This window comes from Cibotium barometz, chromosome 48 (assembly GCF_041138505.1).
Source record: "Cibotium barometz isolate CiBa-2024 chromosome 48, ASM4113850v1, whole genome shotgun sequence".
NCBI classification, from domain to species: domain Eukaryota; kingdom Viridiplantae; phylum Streptophyta; class Polypodiopsida; order Cyatheales; family Cibotiaceae; genus Cibotium; species Cibotium barometz.
In genome coordinates this window covers 6,731,145-6,755,728 of record NC_141093.1, presented here as the reverse complement: position 1 = coordinate 6,755,728, position 24,584 = coordinate 6,731,145, and the positions used below count along the sequence as shown (strand labels likewise).

At 39.2% G+C, this 24,584-nt stretch overlaps 2 protein-coding genes across 2 annotated transcripts; both read left to right on the top strand.

Annotated features, from left to right (window-relative positions):
- Positions 1-14,996: 14,996 nt before the first annotated feature.
- On the top strand, positions 14,997-16,983 carry LOC147610760 (uncharacterized). The gene is made up of 6 exons (XM_086785094.1): positions 14,997-15,298; positions 15,395-15,600; positions 16,181-16,522; positions 16,607-16,670; positions 16,751-16,929; positions 16,979-16,983. The coding sequence occupies exons 1-6, from the start codon at positions 14,997-14,999 to the stop codon at positions 16,981-16,983; spliced, it is 1,098 nt and encodes a 365-aa protein (XP_086641220.1).
- Positions 16,984-17,092: 109 nt separating this feature from the next.
- Positions 17,093-17,746, top strand: LOC147610759 (uncharacterized). The gene is made up of 2 exons (XM_086785845.1): positions 17,093-17,390; positions 17,475-17,746. The coding sequence occupies exons 1-2, from the start codon at positions 17,203-17,205 to the stop codon at positions 17,650-17,652; spliced, it is 366 nt and encodes a 121-aa protein (XP_086641971.1). The 5' UTR covers positions 17,093-17,202; the 3' UTR covers positions 17,653-17,746.
- Positions 17,747-24,584: the final 6,838 nt, after the last annotated feature.

Here is a 24,584-nt window from a genome sequence, read left to right as displayed (position 1 = left end):
TTCGGTTTGCCATGTTACCTATAGTAATTTTTTTGGTGGTTTTGATTGGCATATCTCGAAGAAAAAGTTCAAAATTAAGAAACATACAGCCATAGGAAAAGTTGTTACACTTACTAATACATCTGAGAAACCCTAAAAACTAATCATAAGAAAAGAAGCCTTCGCTGCACTTACTAATACATCAGAGAAACCCTGCACCCCAATCAGAAGAAAACGTGCTATTGCACATACTGAAGAAGAGGCGTGATGTCGTAGCACGCAGCCCACTTGGCATTCACGTTGAGCTAGGGAGGGATATCTAGGTGCTCGTCCACCATAGCCGATTATCCTCTTTACCTTTTTGCGCACACTTTTGCAGACGATGCATGCTTTTTGCATACATTTTTTGTAGGTGTTGGGTAGCTTCTCTCGCACGCTTTTTGCATACATTTTTTGTAGGTGTTGGGTAGCTTCTCTCGCACGCTTTTTGCAATTGTTTTTACCCATTGGGTAGCTTCTCTCGATGCTTTTTTGGAGCTATTTTTAGCACGTTGGGTAGCTTACCACCTGTCCTCACACCCTTGCTTGCTTTTGTGCAAGGGTGTTAGGCTACCTAAGGTAAATATTTTTATATAAGCGAGAAAAGTTTTGTGGTAAAAATGAGTCGTCCCCCACTCTGACTCCAATACCACCAAAGCAAGACGTGAGGTGTTAAAATCTAGCATACTCTCTAAAACCTATGCACCTTTTCCAATAGCGCTACTTTACCACCTGTGTGGGCATAGGCTCTTAGATGAGCTAAGGTTCCATATTTTGAGAAATAAGGAGGAGGAGAGGGGGGTGTTTGAATTTCTCACTAGGGGTCATGAGTTCAAACCCAATTGGCAACACTTTATTGAGGCATCGTGTAAATGGTGATGCTTGTACATACTTTGAATTGCCCTGCTAACACTCTCTCTAAGGAATCTAGACATGAAGTGATGTGAATTAACCTCCATCACCATAGCATAAACTTGGCAAATAAACAAGAAGAGCATAAAAAGCAAGATATGTACAACAAAAGAATGGGGTAAATCTCCCCCATGCATGAGTAAGCACACTTCCTCATGCATGTATTTATATATTAGCAAAAAGCAAGTGCTCAAGATAGCTTAATACATTCCACTTTGGGCTACTAATACATTCCACTTTGGGCTACTAATATCAAAAAGTAACTTGGTCTCCAAGCTTGGCTATTTACATTCAAATTGTAGCAATTTAATTAAATGAAACTATGGATGGGCAACCATCAGCACACACCAAAACCCGACGGTCACGCACCAACGAAAATCTATCACACACCCACACTACTTCGTTCAATGATCTGCTCACCAAAAACACAACACATTAAATCTCGCTTATCTGCCCATCATGATGCGAGCACTGTTCCACGCTCTCGCGCGTAGCCAGTACGACCATGTGGCAAATGAGCGTACCATAAATACAACATAAAATATCAAATAATTCCATATTCATATTTTCATAACATACTGCAGGGTTAAAAAGTAACTATCATCAATTGTGTGAAATAAACAAAAGCAAGGGTGCCAACCTCATGCTATAGTGCTACCTCGGTGAATCGGCACTAAATCAACGTGCGGCCTCAATTGGTGAATCGTAACGTGATGCCTCAATCGGCGAATCGGCACTAAATGAATGTGTTGCCTCAGTCGACGAATCGATACTAAAACATGTGGAAGAACTATGACACTCCCTCAGTCGGTGAATTGGTGTACATAAAAGAATTAATGTGAATGTGAGTGGTATGCTAGAATCAAGTGTCGATAGTGCGGGGTAAGTGATGTTTCAGGAATCCACTGTGATTCCTCAATAGAATGATTCTTATACTTCACCAAGTAACGATGATACATAGTGCCAGTAAAACGGGTGGTTATTTGGTCTTGGTGGTCAATAATACTTTTAGGTACTAGAAATTTAGAGTCATCCTCGAGGAGAGGAGGGTCATTAATAACAAGGTTAACAGAAGTGGGGCCTTCAAAGGGTCTCAATAAACTAATGTGGAATGAGTTATATATCTTCCAATGAGTGGGAATGCCTAAGCGAAATACATTTTGATTGATTTATTGGATAATTATGAATGGTCCATAAAATCTAGGAGCCAACTTGACCTTTGGAAATATTCTTTAAGCGTCTTTTCTCTATGCGAAGCCAAACTAGATCATTTTCTTTAAATTTAATTGGTTAGCTTGAGCGGTGTATTTCAATTATGCTCGCTTAATAGGTTCAATGACTTCAGCTGCTAAAATAGTAGCATGGTCATGACTTAAAGTGTCAATAACTGGAACATCACTAGCTATGGTAGAGACAGGAATGGGAAGTTTCTTGTCATAGACAATTTCAAAGGGAGCTTGACTAGTAGCCGAATGGGGGGTATTGTTGTAAGCAAATTGAAGTAGAGACAACATGTTGATATCCCAATTAGAGGGTCAGTCAATAGTGTAGGATCTAAGAAGATCCGTTGGTAGCTTCAGTCTGGCCATTTCTTTCTAGATGGAAAGTGGATGTAAAGTCCATTTTAGAACTTAAGTTCTTGAATAGAGCAACCTAAAAATGATTGCAAAAGTGGCCATCTCGGTCAGAGATAAATGACTTTGGGAAAGCCATGGTGAGGAAAGACAGTCTTAATGAATAGCTTAGCAGCTTGAGGAGGGGCAGACATGGTCTTCTTGCAAGGTACAAAGTATGCTTAGTTGCTAAATCTATCAACTATGGTCCATATCATGTCATTATAAGAGGACGTAGTCGGCAAACCAGTAATTAAGTCCATTGAAATCTCTTCCCCATGGACCTTTGGGAATAGGTAGGGACATAATTTTCTTTATCTTAAAAATTTATTTAAGTTACTAAATTTGAACTAATCTTAATCTTAAATCTATGGTTAGGTTGTAAAAATATAATAGAGATACTTATGGAAAATTTTTTTAAAGAGAAGTGAATATATACATACCTCCATCGTTGTGGTGTTATTGAAATTATCTATCAAAAACAATTTTAACACTCCAAAGAGATGTGAATTGTTATTGTTTCTATGGATAGGGAATATAAAGTTATTAAACATAATTAATGAGAAAATTAACATCACAAGAATAAAAGGTAAATTAATTATGGATATAAGGATAAGAAATACTAACCTTAAGTTGAAAAGCTATTTAAGAGGGTGTGAGATTGTAATTAAACAATAGATAGAATTGATTGTAAATAAACAAGTCTAAATCTATGTATTTACCTTAATGTCAAACGAGATTGATGAAAAGATTAATTTACATTTGAAGGTGAAATAACTTGAATAATAAATATGAAACTTAGTAATCATAAGGTTGAGTTAAGCATAAAAATATTGGGGGAATTATTTACTAAGTTATAGAGGGTAGCAACTTACTTGCAACAAGTGTTGGATAACTTTGCTACAAAATACATTGTTGGAAGGACACAAATATCACAAGCATATGTGACGTTTTAATTCGTTGTGATGATTAAAATTATGGAAAATAAAGAAACTTACTTGGGTTGGACTGCAAAATACCAGTTAGAAGAAAACGAATCGACAACTAACAAATTTATTTTATGCAAGTAATCAAATTACACAAGTAATCAAATTACACAAGGTGAATACTTAATTGGTAAATCATCAGAGATTTTGCATATACTAATCTACAGGTTAGTTTCAATATAATATCAAACTTGAATTGTTAATTTATAAAATTTAGAAAGTGTAGTTATTGCTTAGCCTTCACCCGCAATTCGTAATAAGAAGTCGAAGTTCGTGTGTTGAAGAGTAGGAAGAATAATATTTGCTGATATCGAAAAATCAGCTAATAATAATGGATCCAAAAAACTTCAAAAGGTCAAGAATATTGCTTAAGAAGAAATGCATCCAATGTAGAAGATAACTCCTTAACGCCGAAATAAATCCAAGTAATAACTCATTGAAGAGGTCATTAAAAGGGTTGAAAATTTGTTGAGAAGAAGATAACTTAGGTAATAATTTCTTGATGCCGAGCTCAAGGCTCGGAGTAGTCGTTTGTAGTAGTCTTTGATCTTCATCATCATCAAGCATCTTTACTCCAAGTGTAATATACTTTGATTTTAAAGAGGTTTAGGCATAGCTGGATTATCATAAATACCTTGATGTTGAGAATTACCCTCTTGATCGAAAGAGAAGATGTCGTCCTCATGGTTGACTCGTGAGATAAATAGCAATTCTTGATGAAATCTGCAAAAAGCAAACCTCGACAAAGCTTTTAAAAGTCTCATGTTGCTTGTCTTGGATCTTTGGAATCCTTTGAATTTATTTGAAGAGGGCTTTTGTTGGAGGTTTACAAGGTTGCAATATAAAGCTTTAAGGCTTTAAAGTTCTAGTTATATGCTTCATCTTTAAAACTTTGGTAATAAAATCTCTAGGTTTTTATATATATTAATTTTAGAGGTAAAGGCTTAATAGAAAGCTTTTACTAGAAGCTTTTAATGGTCTAAAGCTTTTCAATATAAAAGCTTTATAACTTAAAGCAGCTTGTAATTAAGCTTACAAGCAGCATGTAGCAGGTGCTTCTATTTTTAAAGAAAAATTGTTAAGTTTATATAATAATAAGCTTTATAATTTAATAAATCTCAAAAGCTTTATGTAAAAACTATGGAGAGAAGAAAGGATTTTTCTTTATATAAAATAAAGTATAAATCTTTAACTAAAGCTTTTAAAATCTTTATTTTAAAGCTTTAAATTAAGCTTCACCATAAGTCAATGAACAACAATTGGGCAAAGGGAAAAGAAACGAAGACAACAACAAAAAATACACCATCGCTAAAGTGCTTGTCGTCGTCGCCAAGGAGAGGGGGGGAAAGAGAACAGAGAGAGAAAAATTGTAATTAAGAGAATTAAAAGAAAAAAAAATCTTTGTTTCTTCAAAAGAGAGATCCTCCAATGCACAACGATTTATGGAGAAGGGAAGAAGAGAAAAAAAAATTGAGCCCTCCATTATAGAAATTGAGCAGAGGGTATGATTAGCAATTATGAAATCAGGGATTTAACCTCCTCAATTTGCCATATTTATTTGAAACCACTATTTGTACCCACATATTTGTAAATTCACCCTTTCACACACTAGTTTGCACTTTTTCCAAAACAATCACATTCTTGCACACCCTCTAGATCACTGCTTAACACCTTCCCTAGAAATCACTTCTTAAAAAATGTTAATAAAAAACCTTACACTACATACACTAGTTCATTTACGTTATCCATTCACTTTTTTATTAGGACTTGAGAATAGATGCACAACCTATCACAATATATTTCAAACCACTACCGCATTTTCATCATCTTCATGGAAGCACCTTGTTATTTTGAGGCTTTATCCAAGGCAATTCTTCTTCACCTTTTCTTGGACCCCATCTTGCATTTATTTAATTATATGAGCATTGTTCACATTTAAAAACTATAGCCTATTCCAAATGTAAAATTTCCTATTATTATTTTCTTATATATATATATCTTGGTCATATGTAAGGCATGTGGGATTTTTTTTTAGATTTCACCATATAAGGTGAGTAATAAGCCTTATAGAATAAGTTTGGCAATCCAAGTCAAGGAGGGTGGGAATAATGTCTTAAATTATTTTGAATTGGGATAGTATTATAATCCACAGAGGACCCAAAGACTTGGCATTTATTGGAATTTTTCACATGTGCACAAGTCTTATATCACCAAAGAAGAGGAGGTGAGCATTATGCCTAAATAATTCAAGATTCCATTTGATATTATATACATATATGTACACTTTTTCTTCCCAAGATGGCTTGGCAAAAAAAGTGTTGGAGACATGGGAGATCCACCAAAAGGACTTTTTTCAGGGTATACATTTTTAAATTCAAATTTTGACCATCTTCCACTCAAAATTTGGGATGATACTTTTCGATTCATAGTATGTATGAGACCAAAAGTGAAATTTACAGAGCAAGCAGTGAACTTCAATTTTGGTTTTGGAAGCTCCTCAATCCGAGCTACACAGAAAAAGTTACAGCCAAAACAGGGGTTTGATTTTTTTGCGAGCTTTATTTGGCGAGCTTTTTGGAGATAAGATAGTTTTATGTGAGCTTGTAAGAAAAATGATACATTTTGGTGAGCTTTTATATAGTAAGTATTTATGAAAGAGAAATAAATACATTCACATACATACATACATATATACATGTATATTCTCAAACACACCTACCTGCCTACCTGCCTGCCTACCTGCCTACCTACCTGCCTACCTACCTACCTACCTACCTATATTCATTCACATACATACATACATATATACATGTATATTCTCATACACACCTACCTACCTACCTACCTACCTGCGTGCCTACCTACCTACCTACCTACCTTCCTACATATATACATACATACATGCATGCATACATACATACATACCTACATACCTACCTTCCTACATATAAACACACATTTTATGTCCAAGAAACTTAAATATAGGCACAAAAATACCTATCTATGTACCTTTCTTCCAATGTTTATTTCAACACAAGTAAAAACAAGTATACCTGGCTCATGTTTTCTTACAAAAAGATTGAGTTCACATTTCCTTACAAGAAGATATCTGGTTGGTATAACTCCTTTACCATAGTGTCGCAAGCTACCTACAATAAGACTTTAGAGTACGTGACAGTATACTCCATCCCAAAGCAAGACAAAAATAATATTGGTTCAAATTTTCTTACAAAAAGATTGACTTCACATTTCCTTACAAGCTTAAGTAAGCACAAACATGGAAGGCTTGATTAAAGCTTAAGTAGGCACAAACATGAGAGGCTTGATTAAAGCTTAAGTATAGGCATAAACAGGCTTGATTAAAGCTTAAGTATAAGCACAAACATCCTTGCTTCGAGGACGTGATAGTATATTGTCCACTTTCTCTGGTGATAGTGTCGGTTGATGCATTACCATATCCTCATTCTTATGTAATCCCAAAACTCGCAAGAAGACAAAATAGATATGCTTACATGCAACGTAAGACTTTCCTCTAGATTCTCTTTGCACGAAATCAGGACATGTACACCAAGGTTGTACCTTGATGTGTATAAAATAGTCCTCTCCACTCTCACATGCCAAATGAAAAATAGAGTAGGGGGATGGCTGCATTGCACTCTCATTAAGGACTGTCGCTGTCATGGCCTCGGCACTACCAATCCTCTTTTCTGCTTCTTTGGAAATCCAATGCCTCCACTTGGTTGATCTCTTTGTATTTTGTGTAGCATCATGTGGCCTCTTGTCATTTTCTTTGTTGCCCGCTGCTTGTGTGGATGTTTCTCCCACCCCCGACACAAAAGGTTCTTCATGAGTAACATCTAACTTGAACCCTGCCTTTACTAATTTATCTACCTCTTGGCTGGTTATGTTGGTCCCAACATCCACTTTCCACATATCTGGGTATGATGGCTTGTATATTATGTTTGGATCTACATGCCATGTGTGTGAAACATCTGAAGGACAAAACCACATCATTTGAGCCTTTGGCCCTCCCAGACCAGGATGTCGTCGCTCTGAGTAGAAGCTAGGGGCAACAACTCCAATAGAGCTTCCCTGTATGTATGAGTTGCACTTAAGTCTTCCATCAATACCTCCCAAACATTTGACTTTTGAGTTCAATGGGGTTCGTCTAATGGCCCACATTATGCGTCCAATGGCCTCTTCCTTTACATGCATTTGTCCTCCGCTCATTGTGCCATAATGTTGTTTAGGCTCTTCATGTCCGACTTCTTTGTTTCCTCCAGTCATTGGACTTTTTGGTCCTCCCCTTGAAGCGGGACTTGCTGCACTGTTTGTTCTAGATCTATCTCCAAAACTTACTCTTCTTGCTGTTCCCCGGTTTTGACGATGTTTGCTCTGCATGACATAACCTGGACGATGTGAGCATTGGTCTACTTCCGTTGTCCTCACCCTCTTCCGTTGAAGAGTCTCCTTATCTCCATGTAGAGGCCTTGATTCCTCATACATAGGAGTATTAGCTACTGTTTCATGGACCATGCGAGCCACTTGTGGTGGTGTTAGTCTTGACCTTGCTGCTACCCTGTCCAGCAACTTGCTCAAGCTTGGTCCCTCACCTTTGTGCTTCCCCATCTGATATGCATATTGCTTTGCACTTTGTAGTAAAGCGTTTGCCATATCTGAAATGCACGCATCATACAAGCTAACCTTTTCCTTGTATCCTTCACCAGCAAGCCAACTCCCATGTACACTTTCAGATAAGTTTGTTCGAGGGGTTTGTGCTAAATCCACCGAGCTTAAGACCACCTGCACACAAGAGGTTTCATACAAGAATTCATAAAATTGACTCCAATGCAAATGCATCCATACAACATATCAGTTCTCTATAAAATTTCTCACCCTTGACATGAGGTTGCCCCAATGTGCTATTCGTACTTCCCACCAACTCATCCACGTATCCATCACTGATAGTTTTCCCTCATGAACATGTCCATTTCTCCACCACTCACGAATCTCTTTACTTTTTAAGAAAGCTGACTCCTTATTGGTTGCCAATCTCCATTCTTCACACAAGTCAATATGGTGTTGTCGACTTTCTGCCTTCACGCATTGTTTAGCATGCTTCATCAAACTTTGTTTCCAATGGAATAAGCATGTTCGCTCCCTGTCCTCCATAATGTTGTGCGGACCCCCATTGAAAACGGTCCTAACTGCACACCAATTAGACCCTGCTTCATCAGCCATAAACCCATAGAAGTGTGCGGGTGCATAACCGCATTGCTCCATTGTGCTATTCAGCATTTCCCAAAATAGTACTTGGCTTTTTGTATCCTCCTCCTTCATTTCGCATGTGGCAATTGTCAACAGCTCTTGAACACTATAAGATTTTGGAGATAATTTTTTCAGTCAGCTATCATTCAAGGTAAATGAAAGAAATGAAAAAATTGGAGTTCGTAGTCTCACCTTGGGTCGTAAACATGACAAGCCATTGTTGACCAACCAAAAACTCGATGAGTGTGATCAAACAAAACCCAGGACTTTGACAAGTCACCTCCACTGTCACACCGCATGCGATTCACCAAGTCCACGCCTGATGCTGGTCCTCGCAAAGACATCTTAAAGACATAACATTTGTCATCAGGGCCACCTTGTCCTGGGAAACGGCTACCTTGTATAAATGAATAGCGAGATCTTCTCTGTATAAGAAGGATGCTATCAAAGCCCTCTCCTGCTGGCATCAATTTTCTTTTCTCCTGGGATACAATGCGTCTAAACCTAAAAAACACAATTTCACAATAAAGAGAGGACCGAATGTAGAAAAATACTTCCAAATATAATTAAGTTATAGAGTGAATACTCACCTCTGGTTTTCCACAAGAGGACTCAACTCCTCCAAAAAATTGCAGAGCTCATGATCCCCAATACTTGTAGGTAGCTCATCATTTTGATTCATCATGGAGGAAAATAGCATATCCTTCACAATATCCATCTGTATTTTTCGAGGACCAGCACTTCTCTGGGTTTTCAGCACTTGAGAAACAAACATTTTCACGCGCTCCAACATTGACCTTGAAGTTCCTGGCTGAACTGGATGTTCATGCAGCCCAGTGTGGAGCATCATTCTTGTAATAGTTGTGTCACGAGGCATTACGTAATACACAATACATCTACACACTTGCACACAATGTGCAGTTTTGCGACAAAAGTGACAAACTATTTTAGATTTCTCATCCTCTGTCAAAAGTCCAATTGCAATCTTTTTTGTCAGATGTCCATGAAAGAAGGTGTTGTTATACCTTTTATTGTTCAAGTAAAAAGGACAGCTGAGCCTATGGCACTCCAAAGTACCAACACAATAGCTAATACGCACGGTACAACTTACAGACATGTTTGATGTTACTGGACGTGTCCATAGGTGACCATCATATTTTTGCTCCATTCCATCCATATTTCCTATTTTGCCATATGTTGGTGGAAACTCTAGGATGGAATCACCATCATAATGTCTTGGCACCTCCTGGACTTGGATGACTCGAGTAACTTTTTCCAACAATGAACGCAGAAGAGAAGGTTGCTCCTTCTTACGAAGAACCGAAAGTATACTCTCTGAAGCAATACATTCATCTTCAGAGATCTTGTGCTTTGAACCTTTTGGATTGCTTGTGCCTTCACCTGGTTGCAAAATAGTTGCTGAGCCATTCAAGTCACTCTCAGAGGAGGAGCTCGAGATATGAACATGGGTGTTTTGTGTCCCTAATTCTTTATCCACTAAACTCTCCAAATGTCGGACATCTTGGGCAATGTCGTCAGCACTAGAATCAAGACTATCAGCAGCACAAAGAGGACTACATTGTAGCATATATGTTTTACTTCGAGAAATATCTATGAGGTAGTTTTTATTGCCCTCCATATCATAATGAGCGATGATTTCCTGTAGGCTTCCATCGGTCCTAGTAGCTTTCACTCCAGAAAGGGCGTGTGAAGAAGGCAAAAACCCTTGTAGATGACTGACAAGCGTGGTCTGGTGGAGAAGTATTAAAGTTTGAGATTTTTTGCTACTGCCATCAAGCTCCCACTCAAAGGTAACAGTGTGCTCCATAGGGAAGGCAATATGAAGATGCAGAAAGGACAGGAGAGACGAAAATGTGAAACAGAAAGGATAGGAGAGACGAAAATGTGAAATGAAAATATAAAAACGAAGGAACAGGTGGAGCAATCACGATTGAGAATGAAGGAGGTTGAAATGATAAAACAAGGTGGAGCAATCACGATTGAGAATGTAGGTGGTTGAAATGATAAAACAAGGTGGAGCAATCACGATTGAGAATGACCACGATCAAATTTTTTTATAAAAAATATATAAATATATATGTATCTACAAATATATAAAAAAATACACAAATATATACATTTATTGATTCTAAGTGTTATTTTAATAAAAAGCTTATCTCTTTGTAAATACACACACACACATGTTTATATTTATATTATTATATTGTATAAATTCTAGGCTAAGAACCCCGGATGGGGATATATGTAAATACACATACACACATGTTTATATTTATATTATTATATTGTATATATTCTAGGCTAAGAATCCCCCGACGAGGATATATGTATTTTAGTGTGTGTGTGTATTTACAAAGAGACTAGTCTTTTACTTATTTTAGGATATACAAATATATTAGATTATATATCTAGTAGGCTACACACACACCACACACATTTATTAACATCAATATATATATACATATTTAAATAGCCTAAACTATAAAATGTACGTGTGTACAATAAAACACATATAGCTTAATACATTTTTAGACATATATATATGTGTGTGTATATGTATCTATTTTTAGGCTAAGTATGTTTTAGGCCACACACACATATGTGGTGCTTAGTTTAAAGGGTACACGAAGAAAAGAGATATTTAGGGTACATGAAGGATACTTTCAACTCAGCAAGCAGGCAGACGAATGCAAGAGAAGAGGTGAGTTTTTTTTTCATTTCTCGATTTTTCTATGTTCTTCTTTTCTGTGCGCCGGCAGCGGCTTCGTTGGAGGTGTACGTTGTAGCTTTCGTAGGCGGTGACGGTGTTGAGGACGTCCAGTTTGTGGCATAGGCGGAGACGATGTTGAGAAGGTCTTTTGTGAGGAGACGGGGGCAGCGCTGGCCGCAACGCCTCCCCAGGCTCTGCCGGGGGAGTGGACATGCTGGAGGAGAGGCGATGGAGGCGTGTATGAGCAAATGTAGAGGTTGAGCCGGTGGCGTTTGAGTAGGTGGAGGTGGTGCAGGAGGTGGAGGCGAAGACACAGGCGTCGCTGGACGTTTTGTTGAGGAGGCAGAGTTTGAGAAACAGCTGGAGAAGACGACGTTAATAGCTGGAGAAGACGACCTTAATAAGCCATGCTCGTGCATTTCCACCCCCCCGGCTCTGCAGGGGGGGTGAAAATGCACGAGCGACCATTGCATTTGGAAGGTTTCGCTTACCCATGCGTTTGGAAGGTTCTCTGCAGAATTCGAGCAACAATTTTTTCCAGTGATATTTTCTTTATCTCTAGCGTATTCCGAAAACATTGATATTTTTCCTTTATCTCTAACGTATCTCTAGCGTATTCCTTATCTCTAGCGTAGGCGGGTATCTCTCCTTATCTCTAGCGTACGCGGGTAACAATGGTTGAGAACTCTCCTTATCTCTTGCATTTGGAATGTTGCTCTCTCGAATGCAGGTGTAGGGACTATTGGGGCACAATATTGTGCGTTGGCGCTCTAGAAAAAGAGGGCACACATTGCTTGGGGTGGAAGCATCAAGATGTACATAGGAGAGGGGAGGTGGAAGCATCAAGATGTACATAGGAGAGGGGAGGTGGGTGGGTGGGCACCTAAAGGAACCTAAATGTTAGGTACCTTATGTTTACCTTTTCCTATAAACATTAAGTACTTTAGTTCTACCACAACCTTTAGCCATATAATATATACATAGCATAGAGGTCATGTGAATTTATACACAACATAGAATTTTTTAACTCCCATTCAAATGTTAGATACCTTAGGCTTACCTTTACGTTCATTGAAATGTTAGATACCTTAGGCTTACCTTTACGTCCTTAGGCTTAGCACCTTTACTCCCATTCAAATATTAGATACATTAGGCTTACCTTTACTTCTCCCAATAGGAATAGGAAACTTTAAAGCACAAGCTCACACAACAGAGAGTCGTGTAAGTCCCATTTGAATGGTGCATTTCTTGTACACATTGCTTGAACATATGGCACAATGAATTTGAGCTCACATTTGGCTATGGATCATCGTAATGATGATGACGAAGAAATGGGCAGACGAGTTCGGGTGCATTTCTCAGTAGTAAGGCTTGCATAATGGTTCTTGTACCTGCACGTCCTTCTACGCTTATATCATGGTCCTCTCGGATGAAACACTGCAATGGGTTTGCATCACTGCCACCATGAACAGCCAATATATATTAGCTCCTTCAATGGCTCTTGTATTAAGCTAGGAAGCTCAGGTTTATTGGTTTCTCCTCAAAAATGTGCACTCTAACCAGAAGAGCCGTGGCTTCACTTCATGTCTATGCTATTCTCTCTCTCCCCACACACACACACACTAGTAGGAGATGTTTGTGTGTGAGGTTGATGTTTTCCTATATACATGAAGTAGGGTTTATGTGTGATTCAGCTCAAACTTTTTGCTACTCATATTCAGGGCAAAAGAAAGGAAGATGGCTCCAAGAAAAGCAGGAAAACAACAGGCAAAGACTAAGAAAGGTATATGATGTGAATAGCCAAGATTCTATTGAGATTGTGTTTTATTGTTTTAGATATGCTTACTTGGGCTTGGTGTGTGTGTCTTACAGACAACAGGGGATACTCACTAAGATCTGGGCGTGTTTGTTTGACTCTTAGCGAGGAAGCCCAATCACGGACACCTTTGTCCTCACATGTATCTCCTGTTAGAGAGGAAACAGAAGCGCATAATTCTCTTGGTCATGAGGAAGAAGTGCTTGTGTTGGAGAACGAAATGAGCTCACCTCCTCCAACTCACACGGAGATTCCTGAATCTAGTACTGGTCAAGGGGAGACCCATAGAAGGCTTCTTGGAAAATCTATTGAATTGGGATTGCTTGGTGATGTATTCACTAAGTTTTTTGTGCAACGCAATTCCTCTACCCCATTGGTCCCTTTATGCAGGCTGATTCCAAATGAATCCATCCGTACAGTTTCTACCCAACTTGAGGTGTTTCGTGATTCTTTGACTACCATGGTTATGTCGAAGCATCTCCTCCTTTTTTAGTTTCACTTACATGTCCAGGAAGCTCTATGTATTTCGCGGTCACACAAATAGACTTGCAAGAATGGGGACTAAACTGGGTGGTACAACATGACAGATTTGAGGATGAAATCAGAGGAACTGAGTGGGAGGATCTCAGTGGTAAGAAGTTTCTTGTATGGGATGGCAATCATCGTGTGAAGGCATGGATGTCTTGAGTGCGCAAAGGTATGTTCTTTTGAATGTCATAGAGTGATTTTATGCAACATTAAAAGTAATATATTGTAATATCTTTATTTTGCTTTCTCTAGCTTGGTCTCATAGCCCATCACGCCATGTCCGGGTCAAATGTCAATTTTTGGTTGTGGACAAGAAGCAAGAAGGAGAATTGCTATTGGCTTTGTGATCTCAAAATGAGTAAGTGATCTCTCTCTACTTAATTATGGACATTGTGAAGTCATAGTTAAGTTCTTAGCTCATTGTGACTCTTTACAACACAGATTGGTGCGCACTAGTGTTACACCCACATTGTCACATGAGATCTTCATGTTTCAACGATTTGGAATGGCGGACAAATCATCCATATTGGACTACCTTGGTGAAGACGTAAGGAGGTGGGCTTTAATGGAGCTTAGTTTGGAGCGACGAAGTGGAGAGCAATGGTACAATGCTCCAGCTACAATCTTGGCACAGCTTGTGTGGAAGGTAGTGTTTGCATTTCCCATCTTTTATTAATAAACGGATTATCAATGTTTTTTAATCGTGTGAGTGATAATGAGTCCTTTTCGTTATACGTAGACACCGTTTGAAAATGCGGTGAAGCAAGCTATATCATGCATTGATAGACATGCCATGGGGTTGCAAGAATATGAGACAAAATGTGAGAAAGCCAGACGTGGTGTAGAGAAAACATTTCGAGATAGAGCGTACAAGATGCTCATAATTGCAAACCCATCCAATGGTGATGCATTCTTTCAACTCGTATATAACTATGATTGGTCCAAGAAGGGATTGGTTGCTCTGACCAAAGAAAAGCTCTACACAGTCGCCATATCTCGGATTTCAACTCAAAGGTATGTCACATGTCAATAAACCTCCCTTAACATAAACTAACCTTAATATCTAATCTCTTATGGTTTTGGTATGATGCTGAAATAGGAAGACGGAATTGCTTCAAATGCTTATGACCAGGAGGGCAAAGGACAAGGTAATTTCAGAGATGTTTGGGGATAACAAAAAGACGTTGCTGCATATGAAGAAAGAGTTGTATTGGGAAGAGCTAATAGGGGAGGCAGACTCTATTTTGGAGGGTTTATTGGTATATGATGATGTTGTCTACATCCCACCATTTATGCAATGGGTGCAAGAGGAGCGATCGAAACACATACCATGGGCCTTCCATGAGGTGTGGGCAAAGATTGGAAAAGTAAAGGAAGGCCAAAAGCAACCTGAGGTGGAGAATGCCGCAAAGAGGGTTGTCTATAGGTATATATCTTCTAATGCCATTACATTTTTGTAGAAAATACATATACGCTTTTAAAAAAATATTTTAGTACTGTTTGTTTTATTTTGGACATGTAGGTGGGTGCAGCTACTCATTGGCCAAGGTCTAATGGACGAAGAGACGGAAGCAATCAAAGAATGGGTAGATCCAAATTCCTCGGAAATAATGTACCCGAAGGAATGGGTTGAGAGAGGGGTTTCTGATTGGGAATTTAAGAGATGTCCTTGGTGGTTGGACTATCCTCTAAATCATGTGCCTCCAAGTGAGGAGCTCCTAGAAAAAGGTACTTTTTTGCTTTCTACTGAATTATATGCATGTAAATGTAAATGTATATGTTTATGTAAACCTTCCTACCTATACATATGTAAACTATCCATATGCATATACATATCAGATACATATACATACAGATATATACATATACAAATACATATGTATATACATATGTATATATACATATGCATACATAAATACATACCTACATACATACACTAAATTCCTACATACATACAAAGTTCATGTTACATTTAAGATTTGGCATGTTAGATTTTAAAGAAACATTGTTAAGTTTTGATATATACATACCTACATACATATACATATAAATAGATACATATACCTACATACATATACATACACATACATATACATAGACACATGCCTACATACATATACATACCTATACATATACATAGATACATACCTACATACATATACATATACATATACATATGCATATACACATACACATACATGTACATATACATATACATAGATACATATACATCTACGTACATATACATATACAAAAAGGTATGGGGATTTTTACCTTTTTACTAATTATCTTGATCTATTTCTTGAAGAATTTAAGAATTGCCAATCTGAGCTTGAAAGAGAGCCCCCAACTCAAGAAGACTCTAGAATACCTTCCCCACAGCCAACAATCTTGACCCAGTCTCCAGTAGTTGGATCCTCGCGCGTGGCCCCAAAACCATCCACACCACTGTCACGAGTGCCACAATCACACCAAGAGCATACATCTACATCATCTCAAGTGCAACGTGAGAGGCGAACAAAGAGACGTCTTGACATTATGCATGATGTTCAAGAGGGAGACCCCACAAATGAAGATCAAGAGAGAGACCCTCCAGAGCATCTTCAAGAGGGGGAGGTGTCAGGACAACGTGACATCATGGACATGACTAGTAAGAGTACTTTCCATTGCAAATTTATTTTGAGAAGTGTGTGCTTTCGAAATGCATCTCATTTTTTGTCTTGTTTACTTGCAGGTGAGAGATGTTTTTCACACATATTGCTGGTAGACATCCACACTCTTTCGGAGGGCTCAGATAGGTAAAAAGAATAATTTCACCATATAATTAGTTTTCCAAGTTGTACTTACCAAAACCAAACATCATAAATCTTTTATGTAGTGTGGAAGAATTCTTGATGAAGATTCCCAAGGCTCTATCTCATAGAGGTGCTCCCTCAGATACAGTGGCTCGCCTCGTATGGGCTGACTTTCCTACAGGTTTACAGGTTGTTGATGTAGATACAGATGGGTGTCCCTCATGGAATCAAGTTTCTTCATCATTGATACGTGCCACACTCAGTTTTGTTGGTTTGTTTGTGGCTGATGAGGGTTGGTTTGTGTGTTTGAGTCTAATGGATCAACTTCCTAAAATATATTCCATGGGAAAGAAAGTTGGATTGGTCATGCATCGAACAATGTCTGTTCATGTGGAATCAAGTTATTTGTATGACAATGGAGAACGGGTAAGTCATAATCTCTGAAATATTTCCCTTTGTGTATACATGTTATGTGGTATGGATATCCAAACATAATGTTTTCTCGTTATGGTAGGTGGATACATTGGCGCTTAGTATGTTCTATCGAGTAAATTGCCATGTCCCTATTATTGATCGTGAGGCTGGGCAAAATGTTTCAAAGAAGTTATTCAATGCTCAACGAAATTTCATTTTTGAGAAGAATAAGAAGCATCCATTCCAACGCACAATGGTCTTGGAGCGCTACATTCGAGGTGGTGCAGAAAGATCTCCTATGTTCTTTAGGTGAGATAATTTTCATTCTGGTCATTTTCATAGCTACTTTTTCAAAATACTTAGATGCACGTTTATGATTGTATTTCATTGTAGGTGGCTAGTGGAGACCTTCTCAAGTGAAGGAGATAGTGTCTTGGACGTTTTTGCGGGATGTGGAGGCTTGGGACGTGCATGCCAAGAGTTAAAAAGGCACTATATGGGGATAGAGAATGACATGGAGGTAGCCAAAGCATGTCTGGGAGATTTCTCATTAGGTCGGGATGACATGTAGAAGAATGCTATAATTAGAATGCTATAATTTGTGGATCAAAAGACTTTGTATTCGAGATTGTCATGGTTTGGAAGTTTAAAGATCGATATATACATTTTTGATCTTTAAAAGATTGTGTTTTATATTTAAGTAAGTAAGAAAGTATGTATGTATGCAATGTATGTATATATGTTAGTGCTGCGTAGGTGGCTCTTGTATATATGTATGTATGTATATGTATATGTATGAGGTGTATGAATTTAGGTAGATATATGTATATATATAATTATATCAATAAGTATGATGTGGATCAAAGACTTTGTAATCGAGATTTTCATGGTTTGGAACTTTACAGATCGATATATATATTTTTTATCTTTAAAGGATTGTTTTTATATTTAAGTAAGTAAGAAAGTATGTATGTATGTATGTATGTATATATGTTAGTATGTATGTAGGTAGCTCTTGCATGTATGTATGTATATGTATATTTTGTATGTGTATATGTATGAGGTGCATGAATTTAGTTACATATATGAATATATGTAATTATATCAATAAGTATGATGTGGATCAAAAGATTGAAATTTATATTGTTGATCTTTCAAAGCTTGTTATTTATATGTAAGTAAGTTCTTGGTCCTTTACAAAGCTCATAGTAAGTTCATGGTCCTTTGCAAAGCTCGGACTCCTTGTTCATTGCTCCAAAAAGCTCGGCAAAAAAAGCTCGCAAAAAAAAATCCCCCCCAAAACAGTGGACTGCAAAAATTTTCGACAGTTTACCCAAACCTCTTCCTCACTCATTCTCTTACCCACAATTACATTCACCACTTTGTAATGATTTCACCCCAAACCTATTTAAAATAGCCTTTGAAAATCTTGGCTCAAAAGAAATTTGTAATCATATCTTTTGAATTTTTCTCCACCATCTTGGACCTAGCAGCAGTTGAGACCTGGTCCAATTACAACCTCTTCATCGAACCATTTTCACACCACTTAAATCCTTGCTAAGGGAGTCCCTCTCCACCTATATCACCATCAAAGCATAAGTTTTTCTCTTAGTCCTCAAGCTCATGCTAGCCTCTTCTTTCCCCATCACCCATACCTTCACCAAAGTCTTTGGTTTTCCTCTCTATGCTCACCGCATCATGTGGCTCTTGCCAACATCACCCTAGGTGTGTGAAATCCATGTGTGATTAAGCCACTATCTCTCTCTCCATGTACTTTGAGAACTAATAAGTAATCTTTGGTCTATTCCATATGTTTCAAGCCTCAGTTTCCATTAATGGGTTGTGTATTTATGACATGGATGCTTCCTTTTTTGTTCTTCCATTGAGCTGGTTTAGGATCAAGAGCTCTCTTCTTTTTTGTCTTTGTGAGTGTGTTTGTTTTTGGAGGTAATAGAGGCCACCTTTCAAGAAAATCACCCTCATAAATTTGTGCCCCCAATGAGGATTATTCTCCAAACCCCTTCAGTTTACAATTTTCCTGTCACGTAGGTTTGTCTTAAGAGGATGAACCGCCCTAATTTGCCAATTAGGCCAAATCATCCTTATCAACCTATTCCAGCCTTGTCAATTCATATGGTTCTAAGCCACAAAGCTCATTTCCAACAACGCCTTGCATTGCTCTTCGGGGCTGAGCGGCTAGTATAGATCAATGCCTCCCAAGAACCATTCATTTTACCCCTTCTTAATTATGAGCTCACATTTGATGTATTTATATTTGTTTTGATGTCCTAATATTCCTAAGCTCTATAGCAATTTTCTTCCTTTATTTTCTTGAGCCCTCATCTTCTTGAATTTTTTTCCAAATGGCTACTTCTTTTCCCATCTTCCATGGGAGAGCAAACGAAGATGCCATGGAGTTTTTGGATAATCTAGAGATGGCCCATCTCGTTTCTGGGCGAGACACTGAGGCCAAAAAAATCAAGGCCTTCCCTCTTGTCCTAAAGGAGGAAGCCAAGACATGGTATGGTACCCTGCCGGCCGCAAGCTACCAAAGATGGATGGGAGGAACTTCAAGAGGCCTTCATCAACAAATATGGAAGAGGTGAAACCCCTGAAGGATTATGACAACAACTACTACTACATCAACAAGGATCTTTGCAAGACTTTCAAAAGTACGAGGCTAAGTTCCAAGATCTTTGGACCAGGTGGATCAACTCTTTATCTCGAGGTGAGGCAGCCCCAAATTTTCTTAAGAGAGATAGGTTTGTAGCTGGTCTTTTCCCACCCTTGAGAGAAAAGGTAGAGTGTAAATTTCCAATCAACTTTGAAGAGGCACTAAGAGTGGCTAGAGAGAAAGATAGAAAGTTGAGATTCCAATCACTTAGACCTAAGGTAGAATTGGACATGGGAAGAAGAGAGGAGGGCACTCACGTGGATCCTTTTGCTCATTTGGCACTAGGGGCATCTACAGTCTTAGGGATGGCACCATCAGGAGAAGTTGAGGCTACACAACAAGAGCTTCTCCAAAGGATAAGTCAACAACTAGAGAGTCTAAATCTAAATTTAATGCAAAATCCTAGAGCACAAGCACCACGAGAGGATGGAAGGGGACCTAGGAGACAAGCACCACGAGAGGATGGAAGGGGACCTAGGAGACAAGCACAAGAGTTAATTTGCTACAACTGAAATGAGTTATGTCATGGGATGTATAACTGCCCGTACCCAAGGAGACCTCGAGGGGGGATGTTCCCAGTCCAAAGGCCCGCTCAACCACTCCCAAGTGATATGCCCCCACCCCAACTACCTGCAACCATTCCACCTATTCCACACTAGTGCCACAACCACAACCACCACCACCAAACATGTTATAAGGTTTGTAAGTTCAGGGTTTGTTTATTTTCCCATGCTCCATCCTCTATGCATGCCGGTAGCTACCTATGCATGCTGATACCTTCTTATGCATATGCCGGTAGCAACCTACGCATGTTGGTATCTTCCTATGCATGCCGGTAGCTTTCTACACATGTCGGTAGCAACCAATGCATGCCGTAGCAACACGTATGCCGGTAGCTACCTACCTACGCATGCTGGTAGCAACCTATGGAAGCCGGTCTACTGAGCCTTCCGGAATCCCAAAGGCAATGTCGCTGAGACTTCTAGGGATAGCTGCACCTCGGGCAATGCACCTCGGGCAAGCTATTGACCGACCTCCGACTGCCAGCACCAACCACTAGACTCCTGTGTGCTGTTAGCCAAATGAAGAGAGTGATCTTCCTCGGCTGAAAGCTATCCTAAATCCTCTTTCAGAAATTTGAAAGGAAGCGTTGTGATAGGCCTTGAGATTGCCAGTGTGCCATCTATCTCCCACATCTAGATCCTGCGACCGATTCGTGTTGTATATACAAAGAAAGGGGCATCCAGAATCGAGTGATCAATATGCTCGAATTAGGCTCAATTGAAGAACCCATGGAGGAATTGGAGGCCCTGCCAGCAATAAAAAGAACCAGAGCTCAGCACATGGATGACAAGATGGAAGACTCAAAGGAGGCCATGAAGGAGCAAAAGAAGCAGGAAGGCGAGAGCAGTAAGTGAGCCAAGAAAGCCAAGAGGTCCAAGTGAAAGATCACTATGGAGGACTTTCCTCTTGGTAAGGGAATCAAGTCTTATAACCTTTCCATTGATTTGAGTTCACAAAGACCCAATACTACTTATCCACAACTATTAGAGATGTCACCTCTATTAAGAAAGCAGTGGGCTAAAAGCTATCAAGCACTAGAATCCCCAAGAAAAAGCATGTGAGACCCATGAATCTAATTAGAAGCAACCCCCATAAAGATGTTGTCCCAGTTTTAGATGCTTGGGTTAAGGGTCATAAGGTGTCAAGGGTGTATGTTGATGGAGGAGCCCAGATGTGTGTAATGTTAGAGAGGACTATGCACAAGTTAGATCTGGAGATTAATTCCCCATCTCCCTTTAAAGTAACCTTGGCCAACAACTCTAGAATAAAATGTTTGGGAGTCATTAAGGGTGTAAGAATCACAGTTTGCGCCATTGAAGTGGAAGTTGACATGCATATTATCTCTAGCAAGGGGGAGGGATATCCAATCATTTTAGGGAGGCCATGGCTTATTGCCATGAATGTAGATCAAAAATGGGGAACATGAATGCTTGTCTTAAATCCAGAAGGGTTGAAGGGGTCCTCTAGCAAGAAGGTCACATACGACTAGAATAAAGGTAAGGGTTGAAGGGGTCCTCTAGTAAGAAGGTCACATACGACTAGAATAAAGGTAAGGGTTGAAGGGGTCCTCTAGCAAGAAGGTCACATACGACTAGAACAAAGGTAAGGGTTGAAGGGGTCCTCTAGCAAGAAGGTCACATACGACTAGAACAAAGGTAAGGAAATTGATTTGAGATATGAAACCACAGTAGATGAAGAGAGTAATGGGTACTCCACCACAAAGACTAAGGAAGAAACATCAAGCATTGAGGATACAAGTTTGTTTGATGTTATGGGCCTAGTATTTCAGAACAGGGAAGCCAACGAGGAGCTAAGGACATCACACCAAACAAATACAGGGATAGAGGAGAGGCTGAGGGCAAATGCTGGTAGCAGATTTGACACCAGAAGAAGAAGAAAGTTACCTTGACATGCTCAAGAGGTATCCTAATCTTTTCATTTTTTATTACTCTCAAATCACCGGGGTAGAGGTAATTGAGCATCATATTGAATTGAAGACAGAATCAAAGCCTGTTGTCCAAAAATTGAGAAGATTAGGGGTAGTACAAAGAGAGGCTTTGTTAACAGAGGTGAATAGACTTTTAAAAGCAGGGTTCATTTATCCCGTGGACAATTCTGAGTGGTGTCCCTTGTGGTAGTCACTCCCAAAAAGAATGGTAAGTGGAGGATATGTGTTGATTATAAAAGCCACAAAGAGGGATCACTTTCCCCTACCATTCCAAGATGAGATCCTAAACGAGGTAGGTGGTCATGAAAGGTATACAGTTTGTGATGGTTATTCAGGTTATTTTCAAATCAGGATAGCTGAAGAGGACCACATGAAGACCACTATCATCACCCCTTGGGGATGTTTTGCTTACAGGTTTTGCTTCCAGAGTGATGCCTTTTGGCCTCACTAATGCCCTTGCCACTTTCCAAAGATTCATGAACTATGTTTTGCAGCCATTCTTTGGATCATCTATAAGGGTGTTTATTGATGATTTTTGCATATACAGCAGAGCAGGGTTTCACATTGCCAAAGGTGGAGGAGGGCTTGAAGAGATTATTTCAAGGCGGACAATTGAATCCAGAGAAGTGTCACATTGCTCAAAGCAAGGTATTGCTTTTGGGCCACATGATTTTTGCACAAGGAATTGAGGCAGATCCATCAAAGGTGAGGGACCCCCTAGCTCTATCGTCTCCACATCAATCACCAAACAACTAGTTACTTTTCTCCCAAAGGGTGAGGTACTTGGCTGGATTCGTTCATCTGCTTGCTCAAGTAGTGTCACCTTTACAACAACTTACTCAAAAGAATGTATTTTCTTGGGACAATGAATATGAAGAAGTGTTTAATGAAGTCAAGGTTATACTCAGTTCTCTACCCGTTATTATGCCACCACAGTGGGACTTGGTGTTCTATTTATGCCGCCCAAGTGTTGGTTCTCATGCAGTTGGTGCAGTTCTAATGCAGAAAGATCCAAATACAACCTATATGTGCCCTGTTTACTTTGCCAGCAAAGTGATGACAGAAGCTGAGAGGGGTTTCCCAGAAGTGGAGCAAATGATGCTAGCTCTTATGTTTGCAGTAAGGAAGTTCAGATCATACCTTTTGCCAGAACCTTTTATCATCCTAACAGTTGAAAACACATTTCCTTATGTTGTTCAGCATATGAACCTCTCACCAAAGATTGCAAAATGGATTTTGGAGCTGCAAGAATTTGAATATACTTTTATGGTGGAGGATAGCACCCGTGCCAGTTTAGTAGATGTGCTGACTTGCCGCTATCATGAGAAGAAGGTGGCCCCTAAAGAAAAAACCTCAAAGTTTACATTATTGTGGCTGTGGATTACATGACCAGGTGGGCAAAAGCGACCAGCACTGGAGGATTATAGCCAAAGAAGTGGGCAAGTTTGCGTTTGATAATATTTGTTGCAAGTTTGGAACACCCTTGGAGTTGGTGTCATATCATGGGACCAGGGTTCAGGCAGATGTTCTCCATGAGCTTTTGGATAGCTTGAAGATCAAACACAAGTATTCTAGCCCTTATTACCCTCAATGCAATGGATTAGTAGAAAAATTCAATGGATTTCTATGCAAAATAATCACTAAACATGTGGAGAGCTGACCTAAGGATTGGGACAAGCACTTGACTGTAGCCCTATGGGCTTACAGAACCTCATTCAAAGCAGCCACCAATTTCTCACCCTTCCACCTGGTTTATGGTGGTCAAGAGGCCTTGTTTCCTCTGGAAGTGGAGATACCAAGCCTTAGGGTCTTGGTGAAAAGCCAAGTTGGGCCACATGAGAGGTTTGAGGAATGGTTATTGGGATCTACAAAGGCTTGAGTTTGACAGGGATGAAGCAATGAGTTTCTACATTCACAGTAGGCCACCAAGAAGCGGGATAAGTTTAATGAAGCACTCAAAGAGAAAGGCTTGGAGAAGGGAATGCTCATCCTCAGGTATGATAGTAGATTGGATAACAGGTATGACACCAAATTTCTCCAAAGATGGGAGGGTCCTTTCATTATCCAGCAAAAATTTGCCAATGGTAGTTATAGATTGCAAGATCTATCTGGAAAAGTACACAAAACTAGAGTGAATGGTTGGAGGTTGAAGCCATATTTCCAGAGGGTAGAGCCATCATTGGAAGCCTCTCTAATTCAGCAAACAACAGCAAGAGGAAGATCTAGATGACCAGAAAGAGGATCAATTCAACACCTTTGATCCAGGAGAGTATACCTCCTCATTTGCCTACCTTTTCAGTTCACCATTAGAGGTATG